Source organism: Bremia lactucae, linkage group LG15, assembly GCF_004359215.1.
Source record: "Bremia lactucae strain SF5 linkage group LG15, whole genome shotgun sequence".
Lineage (NCBI taxonomy): Eukaryota > Oomycota > Peronosporomycetes > Peronosporales > Peronosporaceae > Bremia > Bremia lactucae.
This window is the reverse complement of record NC_090624.1, coordinates 167835-183691: the sequence shown is the minus strand read 5'-3', so window position 1 is coordinate 183691 and position 15857 is coordinate 167835. Positions and strand designations below refer to the sequence as shown.

At 46.2% G+C, this 15857-nt stretch overlaps 1 protein-coding gene across 1 annotated transcript; it reads left to right on the top strand.

The window, feature by feature from the left end:
- Positions 1-10059: 10059 nt before the first annotated feature.
- CCR75_004768 (uncharacterized protein) lies at positions 10060-11456 on the top strand (the record flags this gene model as incomplete). Its single annotated transcript, XM_067962854.1, has 2 exons — positions 10060-10105; positions 10173-11456. 2 exons carry the CDS (start codon positions 10060-10062, stop codon positions 11171-11173), a joined length of 1047 nt encoding a protein of 348 aa, XP_067819265.1. The 3' UTR covers positions 11174-11456.
- Between the last annotated feature and the right edge of the window lie 4401 nt (positions 11457-15857).

Below are 15857 nucleotides of genomic sequence, written 5' to 3'. Positions count from 1 at the left end.
GCCGATAGGCTTGCTGATATCAGCCCTGTTACCGTTCGGAAACAAGTAAGCGAGTTTCTCGCGACGCGATTTAGTGTCTTAAGACATGTAAGGGATACGATGGCTGATAGCCAAGACAAACAAAAAGAACAAGCAGATGCCAAAGGCAGAAGCTGTATTAATTCTTATATGGTCGGAGACCGAGTTTTACTAAACGCTAAAAACCTACCTACCAACTTGGTTTCCGCGGTCTTCAAGACCAAATTGCGCCCGCGCTTTATTGGACCATTTACGGTCGTGGCCAAGAAGGGCCTAGCTTATACGCTAAACCTTCCCAGCAAGCTGCGTACACACCCAGTGTTTTACGTTGGCTTGCTTAAGCCATATCGGGACCCTTCCCACGTGGACATGAAGGCGCTTGCGCCGAGACAGGCGGTCGTGCCGCAGATTGCTGCATCCTCACCAGAATATCCAGCTGGCCCTCTAAACGAGGCTGCTGACGCTCAAGCGTCGGAAGACGGTCCCGAACCGCCTCAAAAGAGCTCTCAACCCGAGCAAGGACCTCACGAAGAAGTTGCACCTCGTGCCTTAGAGCATCAAATGCTTCCGCCAAAATTTCGGCCATCTCCCGCGCTGTTTGATGCACGGGGGAACCTTCAGTTTCATGTGGAAACTTTTAAAGCGACGTCGTCGTAAAGGTCAATACCAGTATCTGGTGAAGTGGCTACGGTACCCCTTTTCTGAAAAATCTTGGGAATTCGAGGTACCTCTTCGGCAAGATTGTTCGAACGCGTTGACGTTTTGAGCACCAAGCTCAGGGTGAACTCGCGTCAAACGACGCTTCCCACCGCTGGGATGAGGTGGATCTATAGCCTCATTCTCTCATCGTCGTGGAAGGTGCTAAGAGTCCGTGACTCACGCTTGATTGTAATTAGACAAAGGAATGGAAAACACAACCAAACGGTTAGCTGTTTAGGTTCCAACCTCAAAGAGGAAATGATGCGAATGTTGTCACTCGGTGTCAACAGTCTGATGGGGGAGGGTGTAATGGGGCACATATTGGTTGGAGAACCGTTATTGTGGTACATTTAGTTTATGGGTAAAATACTCTTTTATCGAATTTAAAATTGTTAGTTACTTAAATTCCATTTATTATGGGTGATAAATGTGGTCGCCGCCAGATATAAGTCTGGCGGCCAAACTCTATTTTAATTAGCTAGGTAAGCTTTTTAGATTTAAATAATTAAATAATGTCCAGTTCCCCTTTTGATCTTAAAGCGTTAAGTGCCTTCTTAAGGCTTGCGCATTGACCTGTAAGTGATAGAAGCCTTTCTAAGGTATATCCTCTTGGGCACTAGCTGCCACTTGGTTCTACGAACCCCTGAATCCCTTGAACTTGATTTCTTAAGCTTTAATAGCGTTTACGACTCCCTGAGTTGTTAAACCCATTAGTTCAATAGAATTAAGTGACTCTATGAGTCTGAAAGTCTTCCTTTGACTTTAGGAGCTCCGCTACACACTTACTAAGTAGAAAGTAGTTTTCAGACTGATTTATTCTTGATCGCATTAAATATAAATACCTATTTTGATCAATCAAAATGTTATCTCTATAGATAACACTAATATGTATTGCGAGCATATCTTTTCGAAATTATCTCGCATATCATTCCTTCTAATGTTAATGCACCTATGTGCATCACATACACAAGGGTTGGTCACAAATGTGAACCACACCTGTAATGGGGCACACATCGGTTAGAGAACCGTTGTTATGGCACATTACTTTATGGGTAAAATACGTTTTTATCTAGTTTTAAAATAGTTGGTTACTTGAATCCCATTTATTATGAATAACAAATGTGGTCGCCGCCAGATATAAATCTGGCGGCCAAAATCTGTTTTAATTGGCTAGGGTAAGGTTTTTAGACTTAAATAATTAAACTAAGTGCAAATCCCATTTTGATCTTTTAGGCGTTAAGTGCCTTTCTCCTACTAGAGACGTATTCATCGATTGTATATCTAAGAGAAACATATTTTCGTCTATGGATCTAATGGATGAGTTTTATTAGATCTTTATGCGTGAACGGGACATCCCGTACACAGCAGTGAGCCCTCCCAGTGGGATGCTCTGGGAATGGCTAGTAATACCACAGGGGCTATGTAACGCCCCTGCAACATTCAACAGATGCGTAACGAATCTGTTGAGACCGGTGCGATAATTCGCACCGAGTTATTTTGACGTTGCATTCGTCCACAGCCGAGCCATAGACAGAAAGACGGACGTGGAAGTTCATTAAACTCACGTTTGTCAGGTTCTTACACTTATGCGAAAGCATAAGTTGAACGCAAATCTCAGGAAGTAAATATTCGCTGCAAGCGAAATACCACTTTATGGGTGCTTCGTCGGTAACCACGGCGTGCGCCCTGATCCCGAAAAGATCAAGGCAATCACCGACTGGCCAGTTTCAGTCGATGCCAAGGGACTTAGAACGTTCCTTCGTTTAGCGGCGTATTACTCTCGAAATTATGCGGAGATGACAGTTCATCTCTCTTGTCTTTTGAAAAAAACGAGAAATGGCTATGGAACGCTGATTGTCAGCGCTCGTTTGAAGGTATCAAGCAAAGCTTGATACAATCGCCAAGATTGTATCAAGCTTTGTCTTTGCGATTGCAGATCAAGACAGACCATTTCATGTGGTCTGTGACGCCATCGATTTCGCAATCGGCTGTGCGTAATACAATACGATACAGACGGCGCGAAGCGCGTCGACTGCTACCAATCGCGTCAGCTGCAACCAGCTGAACGCAATTACCCAGTGCGTGACAAGGAACTCCTTGCCATGAAATATGCACTGGCTAAGTTTAGGATCTACTTCCTCGGAGATAGACCGTTCATCGTAGATACGGATCATGTGTCATTACGCACGGCCGTAAATAGCTCGCACCTCTCGCAGAGAATGGCGAGGTGACAGCTATCCTTCTTCGCGGAAGATAATTTCTCTGTGGAATATAAACCAGGACGACTTAGTGTCGTCGCTGATGCGTTACCACGCCGACCCGATTTTGAGCCGGCCGCGCATTCCAACAGTTAAAAAAAATCCCACTGTTGCAACACTCATTCAAGTGTTCCGTCATCAACTTTGTTTGATGACATACAGAAAGCCTCCACAGAAGATAAAGACCTTCTGCGTTTAATAGATCATCTGATGAATCCATCCGATAAATCTTTTGAAGATATACGGCTTCATATCGATTGTCATCCAATCGATATAAAACACACAACGGCTTACTGTATTACACAGCCGTTACCGGCGACACTCCACGTGTCGTCGTCTCAACTCACAATGATTTGCACTTGCATCACGTTTGAGTGTGACGATGCGCCAACAAGTGGGCATCATAAATGTGAGAAAACTTGTCTCACACTTAGTTGCGACTTTTACTGGCTCGGCCAGTATCAGTTCGTGCGCAAGTACATTTGTGCTTGCGAGGTATGTCAACGGGTGAAATCTAGCCCTTCATCCTGTGCACCTCTAAAACCTCTACCACTTCCGGCAGAGTATTGGCAGTCCGTATCTATGGACATCGGCTTCAGATTTCCCGAAGACGATTGCAAAATCAATGGAATTCTTGATTTGTAGACAGTATCAGCAAAGTGGTATATCTTGCTGCAGTACCAGAGTCAATCACGGCTTCGGGCAGTGCCCGTGTCCTTATCGACACGGTATTCAGACTCCACAATTTACCACGTGAACTGGTCTTCGATAGGGATCCACGGATCACGCTGAAGTTTTGGTAATCCGTGTTCGGATCTCTCGGAGACAATGTCAACTTCTGATCATCCAGAAATAGTTGGTCAGACGGAACGCGTAAATCGCGTCCTCGAAAAGCTTCAAGTTACGTCCAATCGTATCCGAATTGGAGTGAGTTTTTGCCGATGGTCAAATTCGCCATTAACGATTCGGTGCATGCGTCTACAACGCATACACCGTTCTTCGTGAATGCCTACGTCATCCACGCATACCCACCCCATTAGAGGGATCCTCTAGTTTAAGAAGGGGGGTAGACTCGCACGAGCAAAACCATTTCTCGCTCATGCTCATGACGCGCCGAAATTACCAACGACGCGAATGATGTCGATGTCGAAGCAATCGGCATGGAAGAAGAGAAAAATCTCATGGCAGTGCCACAAAGCGCACTGAAAAAGACAAAACAAATGAGTCAGCCGAAGAATTACAGCTGGCTCGAGAATCAGTAATCCGTTTCGTATAGGATTCCATTGCTAACGTAGTGGACCGTCAGAAACGGAACGCAGACAAACATATAAAGGCAAATGTTCTTTCATTTAAAATTTATGATCTAGTACTACTGTCTGCGGTAAACTTACCTAAGCGTGTAGTCACTAGTATGGGTAGCAGTAAACTACTACCAAGTTCATTGGGCCATTCCGTGTACTGCATCGCAGAGGCAATGCGTACACAATAGAATTGCCACAAAGGATGCGAACGCATCCTACTTTTTACTTTGGTCGGCTCCGCCCGTACCTTCTGCACGCGGTTTCTTCTACGGGCGGATCTGACCATCTATTCCAAGAATCCTCAAGAGATTCCAGGGTCACGAACCAGATTATATGCTGAATTTATAGTATCTCATGTCGGTCCGGAGATCCTCGAAATCGCGATGAGCTGACGACAGCTCATCTCGAAGAGCGTGATATTTCCGTTCGTACTCCAACATTGAATACGCACTCCTCGAACGGTTTTCCAACCGTTCGATATAGTGAGCTTGCACCGTCTTCTTCAAAGAGTGGCGCTTACTGCGCTCGTGTTCAAGACCTTCCCCTAATATATGGAGGTAGTGGTCGAGTTTGTCGATTCTCGACTCTAGATCCGACACACGGGTCGGATCTAATTTTCCTTCCTCCACCACAATCATTGGTGGATTTCCATGATGGTCAACGTTTCCTTGTGGAACGTATCCAAAACCACGTGATGTGAAGGGGCAGCGAACGAGCTATTTTGTTCGCTGGCGCGGTTATCCACCTTCACATGACAGCTAGGAGCCTCGTTCCCAGCTGATTGTTGACGTTGAAGGCCTCGTCTGTCAGTATGACGAGACCCATCCGATGGATCATAAGGTCCATCGGAAAACACGCGCCTCCGGCGCATGTAAATCGATTGCATAACGCCAATCGCATCCTGCATCTCAATAGAGATGCGAGCCCTTCCCCAGGGCGAAGAAAGGGAATAGACATCCCCTTTTACTCTCTTCGTGTTGTCAACACAACACGGACAGGGATCACCCAGCGTGAGGCATGGAAGTCCTGCCTCACGTGACAACCGATGCAATTTATACCTTGCACCGGTTGGATTGTTTCTCAAACTTATCGCGAATCGCGTTAGTCTTTCTAGCCAGGCTTCGCGTCCAATGTCTTTGACATTGTAATGAACGCGCTCCAGGCTGGCATCAACGCCCATTTATCTCGCTTGTTGTTGCCACTTACCATTGATGCTTCGAAAAGCATCGAGATAAAAATGTTCCTCAGCGCGAAGGTTCTTCGATCAAGGCCATGAAGCTTTGTCGCAATAATAAGGGAAATTTTTATTATGAGGACCTGTCTCTCCAGACAACCTACTAACTAGCCGTTCGGGCAAACGCCACGGCTTCTTCTCAGGGGCAAGACGAGACATTTTATTGTCTGCACTCCCCTAAGTGGTACCTACTAAGGCAGGGGTGCCACAAGAACTTTAATTACGATATATTACGCCATTGTGATCACCACGCACAAAATTCAGTGCGGGTGACGGCACGGGAGACGGTGCTGGCGATGGAGAGTAATCCTCATCGTCGAAAACAAACATGCCATAGCGAATGCTATAAGCATTCTACCCGATTGAGCCCCCTAATTTGAAGGCTCATAGTCAGCCGCCTGACGACGTTCAGGCGACTGTTCCACTCTCCCCGAGTCGGCCATCTCGTCCGACTCGCATTCAAAGTCGACCTCCAAAGAGGGGTCGCACTCACGTGGTGACTCACCACGTGCACCCGCAACATTCAATGTTGTGGGAGAAGATGATATTACGGCAGACGAAATGTGTGCCGCAAGAGACAATAATGCGTCGCCCGCGGCTGGATGTACCGCAGCCGAAGGTTCCGCACTTTTCGCTGACCGCATGGACACGTTAACCATGTGATAGAATTAAAAATGATGGTTCTGACCAATCAACATTGTTTTCTTTTAAGTTGTCTTATAGTGACCACTCTAATTAATGACAGTCAAAGTGATTGTCGTTTAGGCGGGGGTTATGTAACGGGGTGTATCGTTAATTAAAATTAACCTTTAAAAGGGTGGTTAGTGAATATATTATCTAAAAGGTAGATAATAGGGGAATATTACTTAACATAGTAATATTCAGAAAGCTTATCATTAAACGATATAGACCATTATGTATACTTGCTCCGCGGTCCAGTCAGCACTGGACGCGCGCAAAGTGAGACAGATAGGACTTTATTAGATGTTTTGTATTAGATTAAAATTATGTATAATTAAGTAAATATAAATAGATGAAAACAGAAGAACTTAATTATACTAAAAAAGGTTTACTCTTAACTCTCTTTAAAGTTAATATTTAAAAGAGAGTCTTCCTCTGCACACTTAAGCTGTCCATCATTATCTGATTGTAACAGAGCAGTGCCGATGGCAAAATCCGATGCTTCACAGACGACGCTAAAAGGCTAATTTGAATTTGGCTGTAGGCGGGCGCGTCGTAATGCGGCCACGCTCTACTTCGGCACACACCCTAGCAGAGCGAGGAAGCGGTTAAACCTGCTTCTTTTTTGCGTGCAGTGAGGTAGTTGGGGTGGTGGGCGCGTTAGCGACCTCACCCAACACACTAAGAACTCTGGTCAAGTGTCGTCACGGGAGCGGTAATCCGTCTCCTCGTGCGCACTTACCAAGTAGGAAGTAGTTTTCAGACTGATTTATATTTAATAGAATTAAATACAAATACCTATTTTTACCAATTAAAATGATATCTCTATAGATATCATTTAATATGTATTGCGAGCGTATCTTTATAGATACCTCGCGTAACTGATGACGCTAGCCGTCATCATGGATGACGCTGGGCGTCATCCCTCCTAATGTGAATGCACCCATGTGCATCACATCCACAAGGGTTGGTCACAAATGTGCACCACACCCGAGTGTTGGGTCTAATTACTATTATTTAGTAATTGACCATCCCCTTAAGTACACCAAGTATACTTAACGGGGACTGTGTAACATTAGGGCAACTTTAGCCCGTTACAAGCTGCCTTGTTACACACCCGTTAAGTACTCTTACACAGGGGGGCCAATTACTTCATGTGAATAAATTTGACCTGTCACTCGGGTGAGGTTAACATAGCGACTTACCGTTGTGTATGTGATGCACATAGGTGCATTCAAAATGAAAGAGATGACGTCTAGCGTCATTCACGAGCTGAGGTATTTAGAACAATACGCTCGCCATGTCGAGATGCACATCTACAGAGATGGCTTCTATTGATTAAGTAAAAAGATTCTATATTTGATTCTACATCATATAAATTAGTGTTAAACTTACTTTCTAGATAACAAGTGCGCACGAGAAGACGGGCAACTGCTTCCGTGACGACACTTTTTCTAAGGTACAAAGTTCGTTGTGAGAGGTCGCTTAGGCGCCCACCAACTACCTCACTGCACGTGAGACAAGACGGACAAACCGCTCTCTCGCTTTGTTTGGAGGTGTGTGCTTGGTAGTGCGAGGCCGCTTAAGAAGCGCCCGCCTACATCTCCCATGCCCCTTTTACACCCAAAAACCTTATCAGCGATTTCTTGAGTATGCCCAGATGTTCGTTAATCCCTTTGTCAACAACAGAAGTTCTGATGCGTCGTCATTATTGGTGATGAAATCGTCTATCGCATCAAGAATGCCGGGCTTGCTCATCTCGTTAATTTTACTTACTGATCTGCTCTTTCGTGACCAGTGGCAGGGGATGCGCGTCGTAGCGCGCGCTGTCATGTGTGCCGTACGTTTTGGACTATAACTGTTGTAAAGCTGATGCAGAACGGAGCGATAAGAGGGCTTCAACGTGCTCGTACTATCAATGAAAGCGTATTAAACTATTTACATATATGATAACTACACTTTATTCGACAATGAATCTCGGACCTGATATCAACATCAACATTCCGCCTCAAAAACTTAGCTATTTTTTATCGCCAGTGCTATCATTATAGAATTTTCGAGCTCGATCGAGCGCGCATAAATCACCAAGGATCCGTGGTCAGCAAACTTAATTGCCTCTTCCTCTGTCCACTTTATTATCTAAAAAGATTTATCGAGCTTCCGTAACGCAACTCATTCAGAACCCTCGACATGTCGCTGTCCAAACAAACTAATCTGAAGTTTTCAGCGGCCGATAGATTGCGCGAATTTGCGTTAGGAATATTTATGTATTATATGTTAGACAAGTCAGTAATTAACTTCGGATGCCATACTCCGCAGGTAAAGTGTAGGCGGGCACGTCGTAATTCGGCCACGCTCTACTTAGACACACACCCCAGCACAGCGAGGAAGCGGTTAAACCTGCTTCTCTTGCGTGCAGTGAGGTAGTTGTGGTGGGCGCGCAAGCGACCTAACCCAACACACTAAGTACTCTGGTTAAGTGTCGACACGGGAGCGGTAATCCGTCTCCTCGTGCGCACTTACCAAGTAGGAAGTAGTTTCCAGACTGATTTATATTTAATAGAATTAAATACAAATACCTATTTTACCAATTAAAATGATATCTCTATAGATATCATTTAATATGTATTGCGAGCGTATCTTTATAGATACCTCGCGTAACAGATGACGCCCAGCGTCATCACGGATGACGCTGGGCGTCATCCTTTTTAATGTGAATGCACCCATGTGCATCACATCCACAAGGGCTGGTCACAAATGTGCACCACACCCGAGTGTTGGGTCTAATTACTATTATTTAGTAATTGACCATCCCCATAAGTACACCAAGTGTACTTAACGGGGACTGTGTAACATAGGGGCAACTTTAGCCCGTTACATTGGCAGAGCCAGAATCGGGGCATGGATACGACTATCACCGACAAGTTGCTTTGGTCACTTACTTTTACTCCCGTCATACGTAAGCGATCAATTAGTGTACGTGAAGTGACATGTGGCACCACTCGGACTGAAGCAGTGCGATGTGGTCTTGTACTGAAGCAGTACAAGTCGGTAGTGCCCTGTTTTACTTACTGTAAGAAACCTCATCAAATTCTTGATAGCTTGTGTTGAGGAACCGTTTCTCCGTCAGTGAATGTGTCTCCAAATAAATTCTGAGATCTTTTAAATGGTGCAAAGGTTTCAACTAATTCGTTAGAGTTATGTTTGTAGCTTTGTCATTTTTGACTTGTCAAATGCACGCGGATTCTCTCTACTTTTAAAAAGCTCTTTCAATATTTGATAGATTGTGTAATAAAAGAGTATTTCTGAAAAGTTGATAACTGACTTGCGGAATGTTCTATACACATTTGATGGGCTTTGACTATACTTTTGATAAATCACCTCGCAGCTCTTCAGCTTTAACTCACGCGTCTTCGAGTGCTAAAATCGAAACCACGCATCGTTGTAATTATGAATTCTGATGCCCCTTCGCGTCTTCATCCTGGAAAGTGCAACGGCACGGCGACATTTGTACCCATGTCAAATGTGGAAAGGGTGTGGTTAGCCAAAATGGCTGCCGTCAATACCGCCGTAATATCACAGGTTCAGATTCTCGAGCACCCTCTCCATTACAGACAGTGAGATAGCCCTACCGTCCGCCCCTTTTCACCCAATGATCGAAGGAGACCATGCATAAATGTTGCGAAACTGGCTTGTCGTCAAGCGTGCATGTTTTTCATCAACGCATTATTTTTACGTCGCTCTATCCTTCGCGTCTTTGCGGTTCCAAAAGTGAAGCGAGCGACCAACAACAAGCCGACTAGTTCACCCGGCACTACGAACTGAACAAAATAGGGCGACAAAACAGCAATAGTCACAATTCTGGCCCATGCAGCCATCTCTGCGATTCCTCGCCGCCGTCTCGACGCTCGCCCGTGCGTTGTCACCACTCCGAGTTGCGATTCATCGTGTGCTGACCCCCTGTGTTGTCTTTTACTACAGCCTACTCGCTCGCAATGGCTTCGCAATGCTCGAACATCGACACGTGCTATGAAGGCGGTGCGGCCGCTACACCTTGCTCCGTATCGAGTCGGGGCTGCCCGCCTTGTGTCACATTTGCGAATGACGGTTGCTACGTCCTGGTGAACGGCTCATGCCCCTTCGGCGTCGATTGCTCGTCCGTGTGGAGCGGCGCGTCCACACCTTCCGCAGGCGACGAAAGCTCATCGACGACGACCTCCAGCCCCACTGATTCGACCCCCACAACCCCGCCCAGCACACTCGCTCCAGCACCGTCCACCAATACAGCAACGTCACCCTCGACAGGCGGGACTTCGAAAAGCTTAACCTCTCCCAGCACCACAGTGCCTGTCACCACGGTTGACAACAGCAGCAGCAGAAGCAGCAGCAGTTCCGGTAGCTCGAGCAGAAGTCCCGCCGGCTCGAGCAGCAGCGGCTCTGACATGAGCGTCGTGTTCGCCATCATTGGTGCGGCCATTGGCGTTATCGCCGTTGCTGTTATTTTCCTGACGCTTGTGCGTCGCTCCAAGGCTGCACATGACGAAGACGAAGACGAGATAACGACCACTTCCGCAGCGTATAAGAAGAGCCAAGGATCTACTAATACGACGGCGGCTGCCGCTGCGTATGCGAGCTACAATGGAGGCAATCAGACGGGGAATGGATCGGACGTGGGCGCTGACACGGCCCGAGGCATCTCGATGAACGCTATGAATTACTACAACCAGCAGCCCTCCGCGAATTCGTCGGTGCCGTCGCCGCGGGTAGCTGGACGAGCTATCCCGTCACAGCCGGTGGGAGTGAGCCAAAGCTGTAGCACAAGTCGCCCGTTTGGCAACAACTCGAGCTATGCTGCCTCTGGACACGATGCGATGGGAATGGGCGCGACCTCCAAGCAGACGCAGCCCACCCATATGCAACTTCTACCGATGGATGGCGTGGCGCCGTCTTTACAAGGCCGGAGGGAATCGTTCGAGTTCTGATCGTAATTATGAACGAGACGACGAAAGGCAAAACGCACACTATTTAGGTCCAGGGCACGTGTCTTGTCTGTGTATCGTGGTTTTCAGCTTGTATAACCAGTGTCGTCAATACGCGTCAGACGCACAATTTTCTCTTTTTCATATTAGAACGGTTCTCTCGCCTCGAGCGAAATTCCCAAACAAATCGAAAAAATTGAACTCTTGAATTGTCACGCAGTAACTGACAAAACGCAGTTTCCTCAGCAGTCGTTGGTCTTTTTCATGACCGAACGCGGAGATTTGCACCCCTGTTTGCAATTAAGGTTTCGATGGATACTGAGCACTATCTCGTGTAACAGAATCCGGATTTGTTACTTGTTCCGTGTCGAGCCGTAGTACAAAACTCGTTTAGTTCATATAATGCGAGTTTTTGGTGATTTATGAATCACCCTGACGACTGTGCGAATTGCCCAAACAAGTTAACTTGCGTAACAGTCTACATTAGGGCCATTTTCTAATGGCAAGTGTCGAACAACCAAAACCGTTCATCATTCCATGAATAATGAATATGTCGACCATTTGAAGCGTCGAGTAAACTAGTTTCATAGACACGTGGAAGCTCTGCAGCAAATTATTTTTTTCCCTCGTCCACAGAGCTATCATAGCTTGAGGATCACTATACTTTAAGAAGTAAAGAGCCGAGAAAATTAGACTTGCAGTTTGCGATCTTCTTTTTAAAAACATCAGTGTAATGGGTGTACGCTACATAAATATTATTACCTATTAGGGAAAATGATTGTAATTACCTATATCCTTAAAATTGCCACTATCGCCATAAACACGGTATTTGTAGCGGGTGTAGCAAAGCTACCCCGCTCCAAAAGTCAGAGGAAGACTTTTCGACTCATAAAGTCTCTTAGTTCTATAGAACTAATGGGTTTAACATCTCAGGGAATCGTATAAGCTATTAAAGCTTAATGAAATTTAGTTTAAGGGATTCAGGGGCTCGTAGAACAAGTGGCAACTAGTGTCCATATATGTAACGTGTGTAACGGGGTGTATCGTTACATGAAATTAACACTTAAAGGTTGTTTATTTATATAGGGAGACGTTCTTCCCACCGGAGTTCAGGGGTTCCTTTAATTTTATTATAGATTATAGTTTAAAATGACCTCGTCACTCAAAGACTACACCACCAGAAAATGCTGTTTACCGTACCAGAGCTAACAGTCCTTTATTCTTAATTCAGTGATAAGATGGACGGAGAAGGCACTTATGACTGGCCCTGGTGTGGCCAACCTGGAAGCAACGTTGGCAAGTAGGTCGCGCCCGTGTGGTACACCGGTATCTGATGCGCCACCAGTTTGTTTGTTTCACCACGATCGCCTTTGAAATTATGGTATGCTCGAAAAGTGACAAGTCGCGACGCACAGATCGTCCCTGCAGAGCTTGTCATATCCCGGAGGACCCCACAGGTCTGCCACGACCACGGCGAAGCACAGGGTCGTAAATTTTTTTGAGTACATGACAAGGAGCTACTTAAACTGCTGCTGCATTGCCACTCGCCCCTACTTCTGCTAAAGTCTCGTCCATCAGCCTTTGCAAGCGTGGTGGCGCCTGTTGGTACTCTTCGGTATCGATTCTTGGAAAGTTGGTAGAGATGTTGAGGGTTTTGCAGCCGAACAGAACGCTCTTTATTAGTTTATCCCCCCCTTCCCAAACCTTCCTAAGGGGATCGTACAGACATCGTACTTTTCGGTTTCAGCGTGAGCCTCAAGGGCTGCTGTTACAATTGACGGGTACGTGTTATCGGCTGGAGGAGCAAGAGGAATGGCAAAAGAAATTTATAGGACAGGTGCGGTCTCAGATCTCTTGACCTCTCTAAGGAAATAATTTTTTCAAGTTCTGCTACAATTTTATATGTCATGTTTGTGACCGTGTGGTCCACTTTCTATAATCCATACTATAAAATTAAAGGAACCCCTGAACTCCGGTGGGGATAATAAAAACTCCGGTGGGGAGAATAAAAACTTCGGTGGAGATAATGTCTCCTTTAAAATATTATCTAAAAGGTAGATACTATTTGGTGAATATTACTTTATGTATTAATATTCGGAAAGGTTCTCCATTAATAATTATAGGCCATCATATCGACTTGCTCCGCGGTCCTGTCGGCACTGGACGCGCGCAAAGAGAGACAGAATAGACTTTACCAGATGTGTTGTATTAGCATATTAAGTAAGTACAAACAGATAAAGACAGAAGAACTTAATTATATTAAATAAGTTTCACTTTTAACTCTCGTTAAAGAAGTATTTTAAACAGAGTCTTCCTCTGCACACTCAAGCTGTCCATCACTGTAGGCCGGCACGTCGTAATGCGGCCACGCTCTACTCAGACACACACCCTAGCACAGCGAGGAAGCTGTTTAACCTGCTTCTCTTGCGTGAAGTGAGGTAGTTGCGGTGGGCACGTTAGCGACCTCACCCAACGCACTAAGTACTCTGGTTAAATGACGTCACAGGACCGGTAATCCGGCTCCTTATGCGCACTTACCAAGTAGGAAGTAGCTTTCAGACTGATTTATATTTAATCGTATAAAATATAAATACCTACTTTTACCAATCAAAATGTCATATCTATAGATAACACTTAATATGTATTGCTAGCGTATATTTCTAGATACCTCGCGTAACGGATGACGGTAGCCGTCATCACGGATGACGCTAGGTGTCACCCCTCCTAACGTGAATGCACCCATGTGCATCACATACACAAGGGTATGTCACAAATGTGAACCAAACCCAAGTGGTGGGTCTAATTACTTGATTTAAGTAATTGGCCATCCCTTAAGCACACCAAGTGTACTTAACGGGGATTGTGTAACATTAAGGCGACTTTAGCCCGTTACACCATCCCCCTCTTTAAGAACGAGTTTACATTTTAAATTCCGTAAAGAGGACGAGGAACTGCGAGCAGCTTTACGCGCCGCTAGTTCATTCAATCACTCTAGCAACATGTGTTTCCATACACGGCGCCAAACATGCCACCTAATAGGGGCCACGTTGGTGGGTCATCTGCGAAGACGCCCACTCAACCTCAAACTAAGCGCACGCGCCGCGAAAATTCGCCGGCCGCGTCTAATGCCTTAGTCGAAACGCCGACAACTACTGCTGCTGTCGCGTTAACAAGGCTAAAGAATCCATCGCACTTTAACAGTGAAGATGCTGATCAGTCGCTCATTGTCGACTACAATGAGTCGACACCGTTTCCGTCACCTCATAGTAGTGATACAGACAACGAGCTCATGAGGAAGGATGATGGCGCATTATTGCCCATCCAAAGTTCTCTCATGGCTAACAACATGGGGACAGTAGCATTCACGAATACTGTCCCGTCGTCTGCGCTGAAAAGCGCAGCGACAGGTAATGAGAGCGCTGCCCATAAAGGCGCAGTCGCTTCTTCGTTGGGTATAACCACAACGCCTTGTGCTCAGACCATAATCCATAATGGTTCTGACATAGAGGACTCGGAGCCTAAAGATCTGCCGACGACACGTGAACGTGCTCAGTCGGTATCACAAGCCAGCTGTTTAGAACGTGTCTATGTCACGGGTGACATACTAAAGATGCCCCCTCTATCTAAATGACCTCGTTTAAACGGGCCAAGTCGTCGCTCCTAGCGCGTCGCTCCTAGAGCGTCGCTCCCAGAGCGCGCTCTTGCAGACGCACATAATTATTATGGCATCTATCAATCATGGAGGGCTCAGGAAAAATCGCTTGGGCGTATTTTCTCGATCCCGGTCGTGTTGCGTTCAAATGAAACGTTCGGCCAATACAAGGCATAATTCTTGCGCCGGATTCATCTTCATTTCGATGCGATGAAACAGCGGTCGCAGCAATTAAATTTCGCCTAAATGCGTGTGAAAGAAATCATGGGCCTATTTCTTCTCACAACGCTTCTTCTGCTAGTCCATTTGAGACTAGCGAAGAGGCCTCAGCTGGTGCTCCTTTTCATAGGCAGCCACCAAGCTGGGCACATCAATACGCAGGGTATCGATCGGTTTCCAAGAGTCGAAACTCTTCGGGTAACCTTTCCATTGGACGAGGATTGCCTCACGGAGCGGTGGGTAACCAACCTTCCAACAAGAAAGCGTTGATTCCCACCCGCATCCATCAGTGCAGGTGGCGCCCGATAGGAGTGGCGATCTCGCCCACCTACTCGCGGCTGCCTTACCTTCGTCCGTTCAGTCGCAGGCGTAAAGCGCTGCTGAACGACGTATTGCATACTCGAGGGTCAAGTCGCGGGACTGACCTCGGATCTTTATGATGTCCGAGCGAAGGCTCGTCCGGGTTTTGAACGCCTGAAGACTCGCTTGGACATTCTGGAGAAGATAATGCTGAGGGATCTGCGTTACTCGCGTGATGTCCCTCGCTCTCCAAGTCCACTTCGTGGTGGATGGATTCAATCGGTTGAAGTATTTCACCTTTCCCGTCTCTCTCACCCGAACGTCGATCTACTCACAGTCGGCGTCACCATCGGTCTCCTAAGACGGATGGGGGTATGTGACCTCATTTGGGTCTACATACCTTTTCAGACGACCCACGTAAAATACGGGGTGCGTCTTCATATACGAAGGAAGGGTGAGCTTATAGTTTAGGTCTCCAACCTCTACTACCACCGTAAAGGGCCCAATGAAACGCGG